This window comes from Cherax quadricarinatus, unplaced genomic scaffold (assembly GCF_038502225.1).
Source record: "Cherax quadricarinatus isolate ZL_2023a unplaced genomic scaffold, ASM3850222v1 Contig9, whole genome shotgun sequence".
NCBI classification, from domain to species: Eukaryota; Metazoa; Arthropoda; class Malacostraca; order Decapoda; family Parastacidae; genus Cherax; species Cherax quadricarinatus.
The window spans coordinates 422,792-443,057 of record NW_027195035.1 but is presented as its reverse complement, the minus strand read 5'-3'; the positions used below and the strand labels follow the sequence as shown (position 1 = coordinate 443,057).

The window sequence follows — 20,266 nt, the reverse complement described above, 5'->3', positions numbered from 1 at the left end:
ATTGTTCATGGTTTACAGCATCACATTAATTGTATCAGATCTATTAACCCTATCAGGGTCGAGAGGCCCTCTCCTAAACTCGTTCTCAGGGTCAAAAATTTTTCGGAAAAAAAAAATTATTTTCTTATGAAATGATAGAGAATCTTTTCCCGATAATAATGACACCAAAAGTATGAAATTTGATGGAAAACTTACGGAATTATGCTCTCGTGAAGTTAGTGGTCTCGCCAATGTTTACACATCGGCAATTTCGCCCACTTTGAGCCCTATTTTCAGCCAATTCCTGTGTACTAATTGGCAAAAATCATATTTATTTTGCTAGAACTCCATTTTTTCTATCGAATGAGTACAAGAAACCACCCATTTACCAATTTCAACTATCCAATAAAGTGGTTAGAAATTGGCAATTTTGCCAATTTCACACAAATTTCAAAAGATGCCAATTTCCAAATAGGGTCCAGAATAAACAAGAAAGACATTCCTGGCACTAAAATAACAAGTTCTCTGTTCGTTAGTCACGTCACTAGGCCCCTCTTATATTTCTTTTGCTTTCCACTTTGAATTTTTATTCTTACAAAAAATAGAAGATTTACTGTTATGCAGACTACTGCATTAGTGTAGAAATGTTATAAATAATATCAGCACACTTGTGAAAGAATATTAGACTCACCAGTTGATGTGTATTGGACGCTTAGCATGATTTGTTTACTTTTGAACTTTGGTAAAAATCGAACATTTCTGCTACTTAGAGCTCAATTTCAAGGTACTTTTCATTGTGAAACCAATCAAAATCATCTCAATTTCTGTAATATGTCTTCCATTCTATAAAATGAGACCAGGAAAACTAGAATACAACAAATAATACCATACGAAAATACAGTGCAAAGTCGTTGTTTTAATCCAAAAATACAAAGTTTTTTTTTTCTCATTACGCACTGTGTGCTGCAGGATTTTTTTTATACTGCGCACACTGACCACATAGACCCATTCTTTCATATGTAGGCCTACCAGCTTTCTCTCGCTAAATTCGAAGACGCTAGAATTTAGGCGTTCTAATATGTCAATAGCCCTGGTGCGTAAGCCATACTAGTACATTGAAAACCCTGAAAGGGTTAAAAACCAATAAACCAGACTGGGGGTTGTAGGGGGGCCTTACCTGTCCTCTGGAATATCAGCAAAAATCAAATATTTCCGCTATTTGGAGCTCAGTTTCAGGCTACGGTGGACCCTCAGTTATCAGTCGTAATCCATTCCAGAAGCTCGGCCTAAAACCGAAATGGCCAAAAACCGAAATAATATTTCCCATAAGAATTAATGTAAATACAATTAATCCGTTCCAGACACCCAAAAATATTCACAAAAATAATTTTTTATTAATTAATGAATTAAAATAAATACATGAACAATTAAATCAGTATTACATAGCTTTATTGATGACTCTTCTTGACTTATGGAAGATAGGGAGGAGAGAGGGAGTTGGGGTTATTGTTTGAAAGGGGAATCCCCCTTCATAAGGACATCAGGAAAGAAGTCACTCTCTGGGGTTACTTCCTGTCTTTGTCTTTTAATGGCACTAGGACCAGCTTGAGAGTCACCATACACCTGTTGCACAAAATAACTGTCAAGAATGCTCTGTTTCTGGCACCTCTTTAAGATTTCAATGAAGTGGGACAAAGTTTTGTCACTGAACATGTTGCAGATATGGCTTGTTTCAGCTTGGTCAGGGTGGTACTTCTCTATAAATGTTTGCACCTAGTCCACATTACACAAATCTCTTTAATCTCCGAAGACGGCACCTCCTTCACTCCTCCTTCCTCCTATTCTGAACTAAGTTCCTTAACTACAGTCTGTTGCTGTTTAAGTTGAAGCTCTTGCAGCTCTTCAGTGGTTAGCTCTTGCCTGTGGTCGTCCACCAATTCTTCCACATCCTCGCCACTAACCTCCAATCCCAGGGACTTCCCCAGTGCCACAATAGAATCCACAACAGGCAGAGGGTCCTCAAGGTCAGCCTCAAACCCTTCAGAATCCCTCTCGTGGACACAACCTGGCCACAATTATCTCGAAGCAGAGTTCAAAGTCCTTGAAGTCACTCCCTGTCAAGCCTTACTTGTAAGGCTTATGCAATGTAGGATATTGAAGTGATTCCTTCAGAACTCTTAGGGTCAAATTTGTGTCTGAGGTCACTTCAAAGCACCTTTGAAACACTGCTTTGGTATAGAGTTTCTTGAAGTTAGAAATGACCTGCTGGTCCATGGGTTAGATAAGAGGAGTGGTGTTAGTAGGCAAGAACTTCACTGTTATAAAACTGAAGTCCCTAAACACTTGGTCTTCCAAGTCTGGAGGATGAGCAGGAGCATTGTCCAGTACCAGGAGGCACTTGAGTGCCAATTTCTTTTCCAAGAGATATTTTTTCACATTTGTGCCAAACACACAAGTGACCCACTCTTTGAAAATGTGCCTTGTGACCCATGCCTTATTATTAGCCTTCCACATCACACACAATCTATTCTTGATGACATTGTTTTTCTTGGACACTGGAATTTTCAGAGTGAAATCCCCACTAGCATTACCACACAACAAGAGTAAGCCTGTCTTTCATAGGCTTGTGGCCTGGTAGTGCCTTTTCCTCCTGAGTAATGTAGGTTCTCTCTGGCATTTTCTTCCAAAACAGGCTTGTTTTGTCACAGTTAAACACTTGTTATGGTTTGAATCCTTCAGCCTTTATGTACCCCTAGAATTCCCGTACAAATTTTTCAGCTGCACATTTGTCAGAACTTGCAGCCTTGCCATACCTTACCACATTGTGTATCCCACTATGCTTGTTAAATCTCTCAAACCAGCCTTTGCTGGCCCTAAATTCACAAACATCAGTACTTGTTCCAGGCATTTTCTTTACAAGATCTGCATGCAACTTGCCTTCTCACAAATAATGGATTCCACAACACTGTCTCCCGTTAATTGTTTTTCGGTGATCCACAACGACAACAACTCCATGTTTTCAATTATTGGTGGCCTTTGTTTGGTTAGCACATTTACTCTTTTTGCCACATCAGCTTGCTTGATTTGTTCTTTCTTTGCCAGGATAGAAGTGATTGTTGATTTGTTTTTACCATACATCCTGGCAAGCTCAAGCACTCGAAGGCCACTCTCATATTTTTCAACAACTTGTTTCTCAAATTCCATGGTGTTTCTCACCTTCTTTACCAAAGGAACTTTACTAGGAACTTTCTTTGGGGCCATGGTAACTTATTTTGCAGTTGCACTTAATGGAAAAACCTCCAAAAACAATGGAAATGTTTGGATGAATGAGCACAAGCTTTTTCATTCAGTGAGTGACACAGCTAGACTGACACGCAGACCGCGGCGGCCAGCTGGCCGATGCTTCTCATACAGCCGATAAGGCCACAGTTTTGTTTTTCCCATCATGTAGCACGTGGGGGCATGATTTATATTATACAGTGCACACACTACATTCTCTCATATCTATAATAATTATATCCTTATTTCTACAAGTACATGTACAGTACCTTCCAACTTCTGACCGAGCGTGGTTCTGACCAACCGGTCATAAGTCAAAATGGATGCAAGTCGATTCTTAGAATATTGCCGACAAACTGGGTCACGCGTAATATTAAATCTTTACTATGTAAATTACCTACATAGTATCGTATGTTACTTTTTACTACTGTATATCAACATCACAGTTATTGTAATGATTTTATTTTATTGTTTTATTTTTTATATTTCTTTTTTTACTATAGTTTTCATGTTCTTCGTACTTCAGAAAGCATCTCATTCACTTTTTTTTTTTGCCTATAATCTTCTAACCAAACACTGAGCACTTTTTCCATCTCACCAATTGGGCCTTCACGTTTCTTTGTGATAATTGTTGACCTCACAAGGGCCGAAGATTTCACTGCTTCTTTGATGCCCTCTTTATCTTTATCTTTAAGTATTGTCGACACAGTGGAATGGGTGAGCTGAAGATCGCAAGAAATGCTGTTTGCGGTTTTTTCCATCCTCTTTCTTTCTTTCTTTCTTTCAATGCACCGGCCATATCCCATTGAGGCGGGGTGGCCCAAAAGGAAAAACAAAAGTTTCTCCTTTTAAATTTAGTGACATATACAGGAGAAGGGGTTACTATCCCCTTGCTCCCGGCATTTTAGTCGCCTCTTACGACACGCATGGCTGATGGAGGAAGAATTCTGTTCCACTTCCCCATGGAGATAAGAGGAAATAAACAAGAACAAGAACTAGTAAGAAAATAGAAGAAACCCAGAGGGATGTGTATATATATGCTTGTACATGTATGTGTAGTGTGACCTAAGTGTAAGTAGAAGTAGCAAGACGTACCTGAAATCTTGCATGTTTATGAGACAGAAAAATGGACACCAGCAATCCTACCATCATGTAAAACAATTACAGGCTTTCGTTTTACACTCATTCGGTAGGACGGTAGTACCTCCCTGGGTGGTTGCTGTCTACCTACCTACTACCTAAGTTTTCCATCCTCATACTGCTTAATTACTTTCATCTTCTGGTTGAGAGTAAGAGCCTTTCTTGCCGTCTTGCCACAAGCTCCAGTACACGATTCAGACTTCCTCTTAGGGGCCATGGTGAAATTTGCTGTCCAGGTACATATATACAGTACAGTACAGTTAGTACAGTATGATACTGCTGATAAGGCACGGTAACTCAAAGTGATGCTGCCTGAGTGACGTTAGAGCTCTCCCAAGATGGCACGTTGCCGTGGGTAGCGGTCAACTGTCATACAGCGGTGTGCATCAGCCTGCCCGGCCCTGTTGCCAGACATATGGTCACAAGTATGAGTGGTTGTAGGTCAAGCAGGTTGTAAGTCGGACGGTACTAGTACAAAGTATACAGACCATAGCTGATATTAATGACATACTACTATATAGAAAGCCCCTTGTTATGCAGAGCATTTCCCACAGATTAGGTCAGTTTTGTCCCAGGATGCAACCCACACCAGTCCACAAACACCCAGGTACCTATTTCACTGATGGGTGAACATGGACAGCTGGTGAAAGGAAACACACCCAATGTTTCTACCCTCGCCGGGAATCGAACCCAGACACTCAGCGTGTAAAGCAAGAGCTTTGCCTACCAGGCCACAGGCCACCCTATCTAAGACAGTATTTACCACTCACAATTTATCTGGGTGAGTTGAGCCCATGATGTAGACTTACATCAGAGACTCCAGGACTCAATAATGTAACTCTACGTGACGGACAGCACAAGGGTTAATATCAATTATACAACCCTATACCCATCCTATGGGTGGTAGTCAGAAAGATTACCGAGCTAAATAATGGGTCCAGGGACTGTAGCTTAACATTACAGAGCCAAATAATATGTTCAGGGACTGTAATTCAACTTTACAGAAGTTTATAATGGGTCCAGGGACTGTAGCACATTACAGAGATACATAATAGGTCCAGAGACTGTAGCTTAACATTACAGAATTACATGTAATGGGTCCAGGGACTATAGCTCAACATTACAGAGGTACTTGTAATGGGTTCAGGGTCTGTAGCTAAACATTACAGAGGTACTTGTAATGGGTCCAGGGACTGTAGCTCAACATTACAGAGGTACATGTAATGGGTCCACAGACTGTAGCACAGCATTAACAGAGGTACAGAAAGGGAGTCCAGGGACTATAGCTCAGCATAACAGAGGTACATGTAATGGATCCAGGACTGTAGCTCATCATTTCAGAGGTATATGTATAGGTAGTAGGTTGGTAGACAGCAACCACCCAGGGAAGTACTACCGTCCTGCCAGATGACTGTGAAACAAAAACCTGTAACTGTTTTGCATGATGGTAGGATTGCTGGTTTCTTTTTCTGTCTCATAAACACGCTAGATAACAGGGATATCTTGCTACTCCTACTTACACTTTGGTCACACTTCACAGACACGCACATGCATATATATATATACATACATCTAGGTTTTTCTCCTTTTTCTAAATAGCTCTTGTTCTTTTTTATTTCTTCTATTGTCCATGGGGAAGTGGAAAAGAATCTTTCCTCCGTAAGCCATGCGTGTCGTATGAGGCGACTAAAATGCCGGGAGCAATGGGCTAGTAACCCCTTCTCCTGTATACATTTACTAAAAAAGAGAAGAAGAAAAACTTTATAAAACTGGGATGCTTAAATGTGCGTGGATGTAGTGCGGATGACAAGAAACAGATGATTGCTGATGTTATGAATGAAAAGAAGTTGGATGTCCTGGCTCTAAGCGAAACAAAGCTGAAGGGGGTAGGAGAGTTTCAGTGGGGGGAAATAAATGGGATTAAATCTGGAGTATCTGAGAGAGTTAGAGCAAAGGAAGGGGTAGCAGTAATGTTAAATGATCAGTTATGGAAGGAGAAAAGAGAATATGAATGTGTAAATTCAAGAATTATGTGGATTAAAGTAAAGGTTGGATGCGAGAAGTGGGTCATAATAAGCGTGTATGCACCTGGAGAAGAGAGGAATGCAGAGGAGAGAGAGAGATTTTGGGAGATGTTAAATGAATGTATAGGAGCCTTTGAACCAAGTGAGAGAGAAATTGTGGTAGGGGACCTGAATGCTAAAGTAGGAGAAACTTTTAGAGAGGGTGTGGTAGGTAAGTTTGGGGTGCCAGGTGTAAATGATAATGGGAGCCCTTTGATTGAACTTTGTATAGAAAGGGGTTTAGTTATAGGTAATACATATTTTAAGAAAAAGAGGATAAATAAGTATACACGATATGATGTAGGGCGAAATGATAGTAGTTTGTTGGATTATGTATTGGTAGATAAAAGACTGTTGAGTAGACTTCAGGATGTACATGTTTATAGAGGGGCCACAGATATATCAGATCACTTTCTAGTTGTAGCTACACTGAGAGTAAAAGGTAGATGGGATACAAGGAGAATAGAAGCATCAGGGAAGAGAGAGGTGAAGGTTTATAAACTAAAAGAGGAGGCAGTTAGGGTAAGATATAAACAGCTATTGGAGGATAGATGGGCTAATGAGAGCATAGGCAATGGGGTCGAAGAGGTATGGGGTAGGTTTAAAAATGTAGTGTTAGAGTGTTCAGCAGAAGTTTGTGGTTACAGGAAAGTGGGTGCGGGAGGGAAGAGGAGTGATTGGTGGAATGATGATGTAAAGAGAGTAGTAAGGGAGAAAAAGTTAGCATATGAGAAGTTTTTACAAAGTAGAAGTGATGCAAGGAGGGAAGAGTATATGGAGAAAAAGAGAGAGGTTAAGAGAGTGGTGAAGCAATGTAAAAAGAGAGCAAATGAGAGAGTGGGTGAGATGTTATCAACAAATTTTGTTGAAAATAAGAAAAAGTTTTGGAGTGAGATTAACAAGTTAAGAAAGCCTAGAGAACAAATGGATTTGTCAGTTAAAAATAGGAGAGGAGAGTTATTAAATGGAGAGTTAGAGGTATTGGGAAGATGGAGGGAATATTTTGAGGAATTGTTAAATGTTGATGAAGATAGGGAAGCTGTGATTTCGTGTATAGGGCAAGGAGGAATAACATCTTGTAGGAGTAAGGAAGAGCCAGTTGTGAGTGTGGGGGAAGTTCGTGAGGCAGTAGGTAAAATGAAAGGGGGTAAGGCAGCCGGGATTGATGGGATAAAGATAGAAATGTTAAAAGCAGGTGGGGATATAGTTTTGGAGTGGTTGGTGCAATTATTTAATAAATGTATGGAAGAGGGTAAGGTACCTAGGGATTGGCAGAGAGCATGCATAGTTCCTTTGTATAAAGGCAAAGGGGATAAAAGAGAGTGCAAAAATTATAGGGGGATAAGTCTGTTGAGTGTACCTGGTAAAGTGTATGGTAGAGTTATAATTGAAAGAATTAAGAGTAAGACGGAGAATAGGATAGCAGATGAACAAGGAGGCTTTAGGAAAGGTAGGGGGTGTGTGGACCAGGTGTTTACAGTGAAACATATAAGTGAACAGTATTTAGATAAGGCTAAAGAGGTTTTTGTGGCATTTATGGATTTGGAAAAGGCGTATGACAGGGTGGATAGGGGGGCAATGTGGCAGATGTTGCAAGTGTATGGTGTAGGAGGTAGGTTACTGAAAGCAGTGAAGAGTTTTTACGAGGATAGTGAGGCTCAAGTTAGAGTATGTAGGAAAGAGGGAAATTTTTTCCCAGTAAAAGTAGGCCTTAGACAAGGATGTGTGATGTCACCGTGGTTGTTTAATATATTTATAGATGGGGTTGTAAGAGAAGTAAATGCGAGGGTCTTGGCAAGAGGCGTGGAGTTAAAAGATAAAGAATCACACACAAAGTGGGAGTTGTCACAGCTGCTCTTTGCTGATGACACTGTGCTCTTGGGAGATTCTGAAGAGAAGCTGCAGAGATTGGTGGATGAATTTGGTAGGGTGTGCAAAAGAAGAAAATTAAAGGTGAATACAGGAAAGAGTAAGGTTATGAGGATAACAAAAAGATTAGGTGATGAAAGATTGAATATCAGATTGGAGGGAGAGAGTATGGAGGAGGTGAACGTATTCAGATATTTGGGAGTGGACGTGTCAGCGGATGGGTCTATGAAAGATGAGGTGAATCATAGAATTGATGAGGGAAAAAGAGTGAGTGGTGCACTTAGGAGTCTGTGGAGACAAAGAACTTTGTCCTTGGAGGCAAAGAGGGGAATGTATGAGAGTATAGTTTTACCAATGCTCTTATATGGGTGTGAAGCGTGGGTGATGAATGTTGCAGCGAGGAGAAGGCTGGAGGCAGTGGAGATGTCATGTCTGAGGGCAATGTGTGGTGTGAATATAATGCAGAGAATTCGTAGTTTGGAAGTTAGGAGGAGGTGCGGGATTACCAAAACTGTTGTCCAGAGGGCTGAGGAAGGGTTGTTGAGGTGGTTCGGACATGTAGAGAGAATGGAGCGAAACAGAATGACTTCAAGAGTGTATCAGTCTGTAGTGGAAGGAAGGCGGGGTAGGGGTCGGCCTAGGAAGGGTTGGAGGGAGGGGGTAAAGGAGGTTTTGTGTGCGAGGGGCTTGGACTTCCAGCAGGCATGCGTGAGCGTGTTTGATAGGAGTGAATGGAGACAAATGGTTTTTAATACTTGACGTGCTGTTGGAGTGTGAGCAAAGTAACATTTATGAAGGGGTTCAGGGAAACCGGCAGGCCGGACTTGAGTCCTGGAGATGGGAAGTACAGTGCCTGCACTCTGAAGGAGGGGTGTTAATGTTGCAGTTTAAAAACTGTAGTGTAAAGCACCCTTCTGGCAAGACAGTGATGGAGTGAATGATGGTGAAAGTTTTTCTTTTTCGGGCCACCCTGCCTTGGTGGGAATCGGCCAGTGTGATAATAAAAATAAAAAAAAATATGTAATAGGTCCAGGGACTGTAGCTCAACATTACGGGGACTGGACGGTAAAGTTCTGACAGCTAAACAAGTTAGTGATGATAACCTCACACTTGGACATTATTAGTGTAATGATAAATAATTATCGGTTACAGGCGACGTCGGCGGAACAAGAGCGAGGGAGCAGCCCACAGCGAGAGAGACAAGATGCAGCATCACAGCTCCTCCTTCGAGATCGACTCTGAGATGGACTTCCCAGCTCTCGGCTCCTCCTGTGACAGCAAGGTTGTATACTCTTAGTATGATAATATTTCTGATTCCTGGGTACCAAAATAACAATATTAGTACCCTAGGATAACATTCCTGATACCTGGGTACCATGATAACAATATTAGTGCCCTAGGATAACATTCCTGATCTGGGTACCATGATAATATTAGTGCCCTAGGATAACATTCCTGATACCTGGGTACCAAAATAACAATATTAATGCCCTAGGATAACATTACTGATACCTGGGTACCGTGATAACAATATTAGTGCCCTAGGATAACATTACTGATACCTGGGTACCGTGATAACAATATTAGTGCCCTAGGATAACATTCCTGATACCTGGGTAACGTGATAACAATATTAGTGCCCTAAAAAACAACAAGCACAATACCATGGTTTGTTGTTCTCTAGGAGAGAGAAGCTTACTACAATGGTGCTTTGTAAATGGTCCAACTTGGACCATTTACAAAGTAACACAAATGCACAAGTGAGGGAGCCAGTATATATAGGCAGAGGGGGATGGAGTTGGGACCTAGAGAGGAAAAACGGGTAGCAGTGGTAAGGCTGGTAGTGGTGGTAGTAGTAGTAGTATTAGTAATAGTGGTAGTAGAAAGTAGGGAGAGTAGTTTAGTGATGCGGAAGGGGAGTGAAGGGAGGCTATAGTAATGTTTGTAGCAATAGTAGTAGTAGTGGAGTCAGTCTAAGGACAAGAAAAAGGAGCACTGCGGGAGAGCTACTGGTCCACAAGGGTGGGACCAAAAACACAGGGGGAGGGACTGAAGGACAGAACACATTTACGTAGAAGAAAAGAAAAACAAAAAAATAAGGAAAAGAGAAGAGGTAGAGAGAGGAGAGGAGAAGAAAATATGAGGTCAAGTCAGGAGAGTTGTGAAGTTTGGAACATTTAACAATATAATGAGAAAGTTAGACATCTACAGTGACAAAGTCACCACTAAGATTTATACAAGCAAAGTTGTGTATAAGTAATGCTTCAACAACACGACGACTGTGAAGGTTAGAAGTAGTGTAGATGGTGACTGTGAAGGTTAGAAGTAGTGCAGATGGTGACTGTGAAGGTTAGAAGTAGTGTAGATGGTGACTGTGAAGGTTAGAAGTAGTGCAGATGGTGACTGTGAAGGTTAGAAGTAGTGTAGATGGTGACTGTGAAGGTTAGAAGTAGTGTAGATGGTGACTGTGAAGGTTAGAAGTAGTGCAGATGGTGACTGTGAAGGTTAGAAGTAGTGTAGATGGTGACTGTGAAGGTTAGAAGTAGTGTAGATGGTGACTGTGAAGGTTAGAAGCAGTGTAGATGGTGACTGTGAAGGTTAGAAGTAGTGTAGATGGTGACTGTGATGGCTAGAAGTAGTGTAGATGGTGACTGTGAAGGCTAGAAGTAGTGTAGATGGTGACTGTGAAGGCTAGAAGTAGTGTAGATGGTGACTGTGAAGGCTAGAAGTAGTGTAGATGGTGACTGTGAAGGTTAGTAGTGTAGATGGTGACTGTGAAGGTTAGTAGTGTAGATGGTGAGTGTGAAGGCTAGAAGTAGTGTAGATGGTGACTGTGAAGGTTAGTAGTGTAGATGGTGAGTGTGAAGGCTAGAAGTAGTGTAGATGGTGACTGTGAAGGTTAGAAGTAGTGTAGATGGTGACTGTGAAGGCTAGAAGTAGTGTAGATGGTGACTGTGAAGGCTAGAAGTAGTGTAGATGGTGACTGTGAAGGCTAGAAGTAGTGTAGATGGTGACTGTGAAGGTTAGTAGTGTAGATGGTGACTGTGAAGGTTAGAAGTAGTGTAGATGGTGACTGTGAAGGCTAGAAGTAGTGTAGATGGTTACTGTGAAGGTTAGAAGTAGTGTAGATGGTGACTGTGAAGGTTAGAAGTAGTGTAGATGGTGACTGTGAAGGCTAGAAGTAGTGTAGATGGTGACTGTGAAGGTTAGAAGTAGTGTAGATGGTGACTGTGAAGGTTAGAAGTAGTGTAGATGGTGACTGTGAAGGTTAGAAGTAGTGTAGATGGTGACTGTGAAGGCTAGAAGTAGTGTAGATGGTGACTGTGAAGGTTAGAAGTAGTGTAGATGGTGACTGTGAAGGTTAGAAGTAGTGTAGATGGTGACTGTGAAGGCTAGAAGTAGTGTAGATGGTGACTGTGAAGGTTAGAAGTAGTGTAGATGGTGACTGTGAAGGTTAGAAGTAGTGTAGATGGCGACTGTGAAGGCTAGAAGTAGTGTAGATGGCGACTGTGAAGGCTAGAAGTAGTGTAGATGGTGACTGTGAAGGTTAGAAGTAGTATAGATGGTGACTGTGAAGGTTAGAAGTAGTGTAGATGGTGACTGTGAAGGCTAGAAGTAGTGTAGATGGTGACTGTGAAGGCTAGAAGTAGTGTAGATGGTGACTGTGAAGGCTAGAAGTAGTGTAGATGGTAACTGAAGGCTAGAAGTAGGTTAGGCAGTTTTAGTAGAGAGCCAGTCAGTAGGATGACTTCTTTCTTCTTTCAACGCACCAGCAGTGTCCCACCGAGGCAGGGTGGCCCAAAAGGAAAAACAAAAGTTTCTCCTTTTTCATTCAGTAATATGTACAGGAGAAGGGGTTACTATCCCCTTGCTCCCGGCATTTTAGTTGCCTCTTACAACACACATGGCTTAGGGAGGAAGAATTCTGTTGCACTTCCCCATGGAGGTAAGAGGAAATAAACAAGAACAAGAATTAGTAAGAAAATAGAAGAAGCCCAGCGGGGTGTGTATATATATGCTTGTACATGTATGTGTAGTGTGACCTAAGTGTAAGTAGAAGTAGCAAGATGTACCTGAAACCTTGCATGTTTGAGACAGAAAAATGGACACCAGCAATCCTACCATCATGTAAAACAATTACAGGCTTTCGTTTTACACTCATTTGGCAGAACGGTAGTAGGATGACTGTTATCTCTAAAATGACAGAACAGATCATTATTGGTGTTGCCAAGTCTAGCCCTTTTTTGTGTGTTCTTTAAGTCTGTCAGAAAGAGAGCTGCTAGTTTCTTCAAAGTATTGAAGAGGACAAGAGGAACATGAAATAGAGTAGACACCAGAATCATCTATAGCTTGAGGACAGGTACAATGTAGATTACTGTGAAGGTTGTTAGTTTGGTGAAAAGTAAATTTGATGTCTAAGGAACGGAGAGAGTTGTTGAGATTAGAAAGACTGGAAATATAGGGAAGGCAGAGAACTGAAGATTTCACAGGAGTAGAGAGTCTGGGAGAGAAGAAAGTCAGTTTAGCAGGTGAGAAGACAGAGTTTATGTAGTGGGAAGTGTAGCCCAGACCAGAGAATGAATTACAAAGAGTGGAAATTACCGAGTCAAGGAACTGAGGGTCACAAATGTGGAGGACACAGAGAAAGTGAGAAATAAAAACACTTCTCTTGACAGATGGAACAAGGTAAGAAAAGTAGTGAATGTACATGTCACTGTTCATAGGCTTGCAATAAATGGAAAAAGAAAAGCCTGTAGCCGAACAGTGGACATGTACATCAAGGAAAGAAAATGAAGAGTTGGATTCCCATTCAGCTGTATACTTGATGGAAGGAGCAAGATTGTTAAGGTCATCGAGAAATGGCTGGAAGAGACTAGAGTCATGAGGTCAAAGATCAAAGATGTCATTGTTTGTGTATACTGGCTCCCTCATTCCCTTGTGTTAGTATGACTTGTAAATGGCCCAAGTCAGACCAAAATATCCTCATATACTTCTTTCCTATGTGTGGATTATTTGTATATTGTTCCAGTCACAGTATTGTGCCTTTTTGTTCATGATAATGGTATACTATACAGGCAGTATACCTTGTATATACGGGTGGACCCTGCTTATACATCAGGTTAGGTTCTGGGTTACTGCTGTATTGAAATGATTATAATCTTGACCAAAATTTTTAAAAGGGTGGAAGGGAAAGCAAGTGGAAGGCCTCGGTCAGATGACCAAAATCTCTGATTGTAGGTCATCATATTACTAAGACCCTCATCAGGAAACACTTGTCCAGTTTCCTGACAAACCTTACCTAACCTACACTTTACCTAACCTACACCTTATCTAACCTACACCTTATCTAACCTACACCTCATCTAACCTACACCTCACCTAACTTCACCTAACCTAGACCTAACCTAACCTAACCTAGACCTAACCTAACCTAACCTAACCTAACCTAACCTAACCTAACCTAACCTAAACTAACCTAAACCTAACCAAACCAAACTGAACCGAACCGAACGTAAACGAACCTAACCTAACCTAAACTTTATTATGAAATGTTTCGTAATGATACTAGACGTGCATGTGTGTCTTACTTAGCAACGTTGCACACGCTTGTTTATCACTGCCTCTGGTGCTTACAACCTGATAAACATACACAGTTGGTACCTAGAACCAGATTAACACAGTATAGAACCAGATAAACACACTCATTCAGTACCTGTCTTGCCCAGACGTAAGCACGCATCATACCTTAAATGACTCGAACAACCGTCTCAACTCTTAAAGACTCCCGTCAACCATCATCAACTGGTAAAATGACTCAAACAACCGTCTCAACTCTTAAAGACTCCTGTCAACCATCATCAACTGGAAAAATGACTCAAACAACCGTCTCAACTCTAAGACTCCCGTCAACCATCATCAACTGGTAAAATGACTCAAACAACCGTCTCAACTCTTAAAGACTCCTGTCAATCATCATTAACTGGAAAAGACTGACTGCTCTTTTTCTTGTGGGCTGTCCTGACAGCTGTACACTGAGTGATAGTCAATGTGTTTTCTTTTTTTGTTTTATACAACCTTGGTGGAAGACAATTGTTAGGAATATAAGGAGACTGGCCCCTGTTAGGCAGGTTCAGCTCACACCTACTCAGGCTATCCATGTTTGATAGTGGCCTCAGTCTGTCCTCATAGGATAGTGCCTTCAGTCTATCCCCGTAGCTTAGTACCCTCAGTCTATCCCTATAAGACAGTGCCCTCAGTCCATTCTCGTACGATAGACAGTGCCCTCAGTCTATCATTGTAGGAGAAATAGTGCCCACAGTCTATCATTGTAGGACACACTGCCCTCAGTCTATCATTGTAGGACAGACAATGCCCTCAGTCTACCATTGTAGGATAGACAATGCCCTCAGTCTATCATTGTAGGATAGACAATGCCCTCAGTCTACCATTGTAGGATAGACAATGCCCTCAGTCTACCATTGTAGGATAGACAATGCCCTCAGTCTACCATTGTAGGATAGACAATGCCCTCAGTCTACCATTGTAGGATAGACAATGCCCTCAGTCTACCATTGTAGGATAGACAATGCCCTCAGTCTACCATTGTAGGATAGACAATGCCCTCAGTCTACCATTGTAGGATAGACAATGCCCTCAGTCTACCATTGTAGGATAGACAATGCCCTCAGTCTACCATTGTAGGATAGACAATGCCCTCAGTCTACCATTGTAGGATAGACAATGCCCTCAGTCTACCATTGTAGGATAGACAGTGCCCTCAGTCTACCATTGTAGGATAGACAATGCCCTCAGTCTACCATTGTAGGATAGACAATGCCCTCAGTCTACCATTGTAGGATAGACAATGCCCTCAGTCTACCATTGTAGGATAGACAATGCCCTCAGTCTACCATTGTAGGATAGACAATGCCCTCAGTCTACCATTGTAGGATAGACAATGCCCTCAGTCTACCATTGTAGGATAGACAATGCCCTCAGTCTACCATTGTAGGATAGACAATGCCCTCAGTCTACCATTGTAGGATAGACAATGCCCTCAGTCTACCATTGTAGGATAGACAATGCCCTCAGTCTACCATTGTAGGATAGACAATGCCCTCAGTCTACCATTGTAGGATAGACAATGCCCTCAGTCTACCATTGTAGGATAGACAATGCCCTCAGTCTACCATTGTAGGATAGACAATGCCCTCAGTCTACCATTGTAGGATAGACAATGCCCTCAGTCTACCATTGTAGGATAGACAATGCCCTCAGTCTACCATTGTAGGATAGACAATGCCCTCAGTCTACCATTGTAGGATAGACAATGCCCTCAGTCTACCATTGTAGGATAGACAATGCCCTCAGTCTACCATTGTAGGATAGACAATGCCCTCAGTCTACCATTGTAGGATAGACAATGCCCTCAGTCTACCATTGTAGGATAGACAATGCCCTCAGTCTACCATTGTAGGATAGACAATGCCCTCAGTCTACCATTGTAGGATGCAGTGCCCTCAGTCTACCATTGTAGGATAGACAATGCCCTCAGTCTACCATTGTAGGATAGACAATGCCCTCAGTCTACCATTGTAGGATGCAGTGCCCTCAGTCTACCATTGTAGGATAGACAATGCCCTCAGTCTACCATTGTAGGATAGACAATGCCCTCAGTCTACCATTGTAGGATAGACAATGCCCTCAGTCTACCATTGTAGGATGCAGTGCCCTCAGTCTACCATTGTAGGATAGACAATGCCCTCAGTCTACCATTGTAGGATAGACAATGCCCTCAGTCTACCATTGTAGGATAGACAATGCCCTCAGTCTACCATTGCAGGATAGACAATGCCCTCAGTCTACCATTGTAGGATAGACAATGCCCTCAGTCTACCATTGTAGGATAGACAATGCCCTCAGTCTACCATTGTAGGATAGACAATGCCCTCAGTCTACCATTGTAGGATAGACAATGCCCTCAGTCTACCATTGTAGGATAGACAATGCCCTCAGTCTACCATTGTAGGATAGACAATGCCCTCAGTCTACCATTGTAGGATAGACAATGCCCTCAGTCTACCATTGTAGGATAGACAATGCCCTCAGTCTATCATTGTAGGATAGACAATGCCCTCAGTCTACCATTGTAGGATAGACAATGCCCTCAGTCTACCATTGTAGGATAGACAATGCCCTCAGTCTATCATTGTAGGATGCAGTGCCCTCAGTCTATCATTGTAGGATAGACAATGCCCTTAGTCTACCATTGTAGGATAGACAATGCCCTCAGTCTATCATTGTAGGATAGACAATGCCCTCAGTCTACCATTGTAGGATAGACAATGCCCTCAGTCTACCATTGTAGGATAGACAATGCCCTCAGTCTACCATTGTAGGATAGACAATGCCCTCAGTCTACCATTGTAGGATAGACAATGCCCTCAGTCTACCATTGTAGGATAGACAATGCCCTCAGTCTACCATTGTAGGATAGACAATGCCCTCAGTCTACCATTGTAGGATAGACAATGCCCTCAGTCTACCATTGTAGGATAGACAATGCCCTCAGTCTACCATTGTAGGATAGACAATGCCCTCAGTCTATCATTGTAGGATGCAGTGCCCTCAGTCTATCATTGTAGGATAGACAATGCCCTTAGTCTACCATTGTAGGATAGACAATGCCCTCAGTCTACCATTGTAGGACACAATGCCCTCAGTCTACCATTGTAGGATAGACAATGCCCTCAGTCTACCATTGTAGGATAGACAATGCCCTCAGTCTATCATTGTAGGATGCAGTGCCCTCAGTCTACCATTGTAGGATAGACAATGCCCTCAGTCTACCATTGTAGGATAGACAATGCCCTCAGTCTATCATTGTAGGATGCAGTGCCCTCAGTCTATCATTGTAGGATAGACAATGCCCTTAGTCTACCATTGTAGGATAGACAATGCCCTCAGTCTACCATTGTAGGATAGACAATGCCCTCAGTCTATCATTGTAGGATGCAGTGCCCTCAGTCTATCATTGTAGGACAGACAATGCCCTCAGTCTACCATTGTAGGATAGACAATGCCCTCAGTCTACCATTGTAGGATAGACAATGCCCTCAGTCTACCATTGTAGGATAGACAATGCCCTCAGTCTACCATTGTAGGATAGACAATGTCCTCAGTCTACCATTGTAGGATAGACAATGCCCTCAGTCTACCATTGTAGGATAGACAATGCCCTCAGTCTACCATTGTAGGATAGACAATGCCCTCAGTCTACCATTGTAGGATAGACAATGCCCTCAGTCTACCATTGTAGGACAGACAATGCCCTCAGTCTACCATTGTAGGATAGACAATGCCCTCAGTCTACCATTGTAGGATAGACAATGCCCTCAGTCTACCATTGTAGGATAGACAATGCCCTCAGTCTACCATTGTAGGATAGACAATACCCTCAGTCTACCATTGTAGGACACAATGCCCTCAATCTACCATTGTAGGATAGACAATGCCCTCAGTCTACCATTGTAGGATAGACAATGCCCTCAGTCTACCATTGTAGGATAGACAATGCCCTCAGTCTACCATTGTAGGATAGACAATGCCCTCAGTCTACCATTGTAGGATAGACAATGCCCTCAGTCTACCATTGTAGGATAGACAATACCCTCAGTCTACCATTGTAGGACAGACAATGCCCTCAGTCTACCATTGTAGGATAGACAATGCCCTCAGTCTACCATTGTAGGATAGACAATGCCCTCAGTCTACCATTGTAGGATAGACAATGCCCTCAGTCTACCATTGTAGGACACAATGCCCTCAGTCTACCATTGTAGGATAGACAATGCCCTCAGTCTACCATTGTAGGATAGACAATGCCCTCAGTCTACCATTGTAGGATAGACAATGCCCTCAGTCTACCATTGTAGGATAGACAATGCCCTCAGTCTACCATTGTAGGATAGACAATGCCCTCAGTCTTCCATTGTAGGACACAATGCCCTCAGTCTACCATTGTAGGATAGACAATGCCCTCAGTCTACCATTGTAGGATAGACAATGCCCTCAGTCTACCATTGTAGGATAGACAATGCCCTCAGTCTACCATTGTAGGATAGACAATGCCCTCAGTCTATCCTCGTAAGTTAGATTTCTGATCCATGGGATCAACTTTATTATCTTTGGTAATGTCTTAATATTATTTTTCAGAATGGAAGTGTGGAAGATGGGTCTTACATGATGGGCAGCAGTGGTAGCAGTGGTGGTGGTGGTGGTGGCGGTGGTGGCACTGGCGGTGGTGGCACTGGTGGCACTGGGCCAGCAGTGACCCGCAAGAAGAAGCGCAGGTTCATCGCTGTCAGCAACAAGGTTCTAGACAAGGTCAGTCGACCACTCTCGTTCCTGTACTGTGCCTCCTCGGGGTCGAGTTAGAGCTCCTGGGCCCCTGATTCTTGACCTGCTAGGTTTGGCTCCCTCCTGGCCTCCCTCTATCCTACCCACACTTAAAATTGCATGTGGGATCTACTTGCACTCCCTCACGACCCTCAGGCTGAAGAAATACTTCCTGACAGCATTGTTCCTCTGGTTCACTGTAAACAGTCTACACTGTCTAGCCTTCTTATTCCTCTGGCTCAATATTACACTTGGTCTACACACTGTCTACCTCTCTTGTTCCTCTGGCTCAGAGTCAACACTTTACACACAGTGTACCTTTCCTAAAACCTTGTTGCTCTATGATTGTGCTTCTTACAATTCTCTGAGTTAAAACTATCACACACTTCACCAGGTATACTCAACAAACCTGTTCTCTATAATTCATACACTCTCATACATCCCCTTTTCCTTCTATACAAAGGAGCCACATACAATCTCTGCAAGTGCCCGGCCACATATGATCTCTGCAAGTGCCCGGGCACCTTCCTCTCGTACACTTAACCCTTTCAGGGTCCGTCCCTTAGATCTACGGCTTTACGTTCAGGGTCCAAACCGTAGATCTACGCCATGAGCTCAGCTCACTCTGATAAACTGTGAGTGGTACATTTGGGCCTAGATATGAGAGAATACATCTATGTGGTATGTGTGCACCACATAAAACAGATCCTGCAGCACACTGTGTATAATGAGAGAAAAAAAATGAAATCATGATTTTTCGATTAAAACAGCAACTTTGCAGTGTTTTTTCGTATGTTTTTTATAGTTGTATTTGCGATTTCTTGGTCTCATTTGATAGAATGAAAGACATATTACAGAAATAGAGATGATTTTGATTGGTTTTAGCATTGGAAATGGCTTGAAACTGAGCTCAAAGTAGCGGAAATGTTAAATTTTTGCCGATATTCAAGAGTAAACAAACAACCTCACACATCTAATACACGTCAGCTGGTGGGTCTAATATACATTCACAAATATGGTGATGATATTTATACAATTATTACAGTATTGCATAACAGTAAATCTTCTATTTTTTGGTGTGAATAAAAATTCATTATGTGAATAAAAAATCAAAATGGAATTTATTTGTAAAGCCTCAAAACATAACTAATGAACAGAGGAAATGTTAGTTTAGTGCCAGGAATGCCTACATTGTTCATTCTGGACCCTATTTTGAAATTGGAATATTTTGAACTTTGTGTTAAATTGGCCAAATTAACAATTTCCGATCACTTTATTTTGTAGTTGAAACAGTTGACGTGGCGATTTCTTGTGCTCAATCGATAGAATAGAAGTAATACTAGTGAAATAGCTAAGAATTTGGTTGATTGGAATAATGTAATTGGCCTAAAATGGGAGTCAAAGTCGGCAAAATCGCCGATTCGTAAATATCGCTGACACATCAAAATTCGCGAGAGCATAATTTCGTCAATTTTCCACCAAATTTCGTACTTTGTTTTATTACCTTCACAAAAAGATTCTCTACGATTTCATAAGAA

At 42.0% G+C, this 20,266-nt stretch overlaps 1 protein-coding gene across 7 annotated transcripts in view; it reads left to right on the top strand.

Annotated features, from left to right (window-relative positions):
• LOC128700948 (uncharacterized) overlaps positions 1-20,266 on the top strand; it is a 132,301-nt gene that overhangs the window by 91,841 nt on the left and 20,194 nt on the right. For 6 of the 7 annotated variants that reach the window (XM_053794443.2, XM_053794441.2, XM_053794442.2 and 3 more), the window contains exons 10-11: positions 9,483-9,612; positions 18,546-18,716. In XM_053794443.2, coding sequence (XP_053650418.2) covers positions 9,483-9,612; positions 18,546-18,716 — 301 coding nt within the window. Of the gene's footprint in view, positions 1-9,482; positions 9,613-18,545; positions 18,717-20,266 lie in introns of those variants that run through there. The other variant, XM_053794445.2, reaches the window with a different exon arrangement.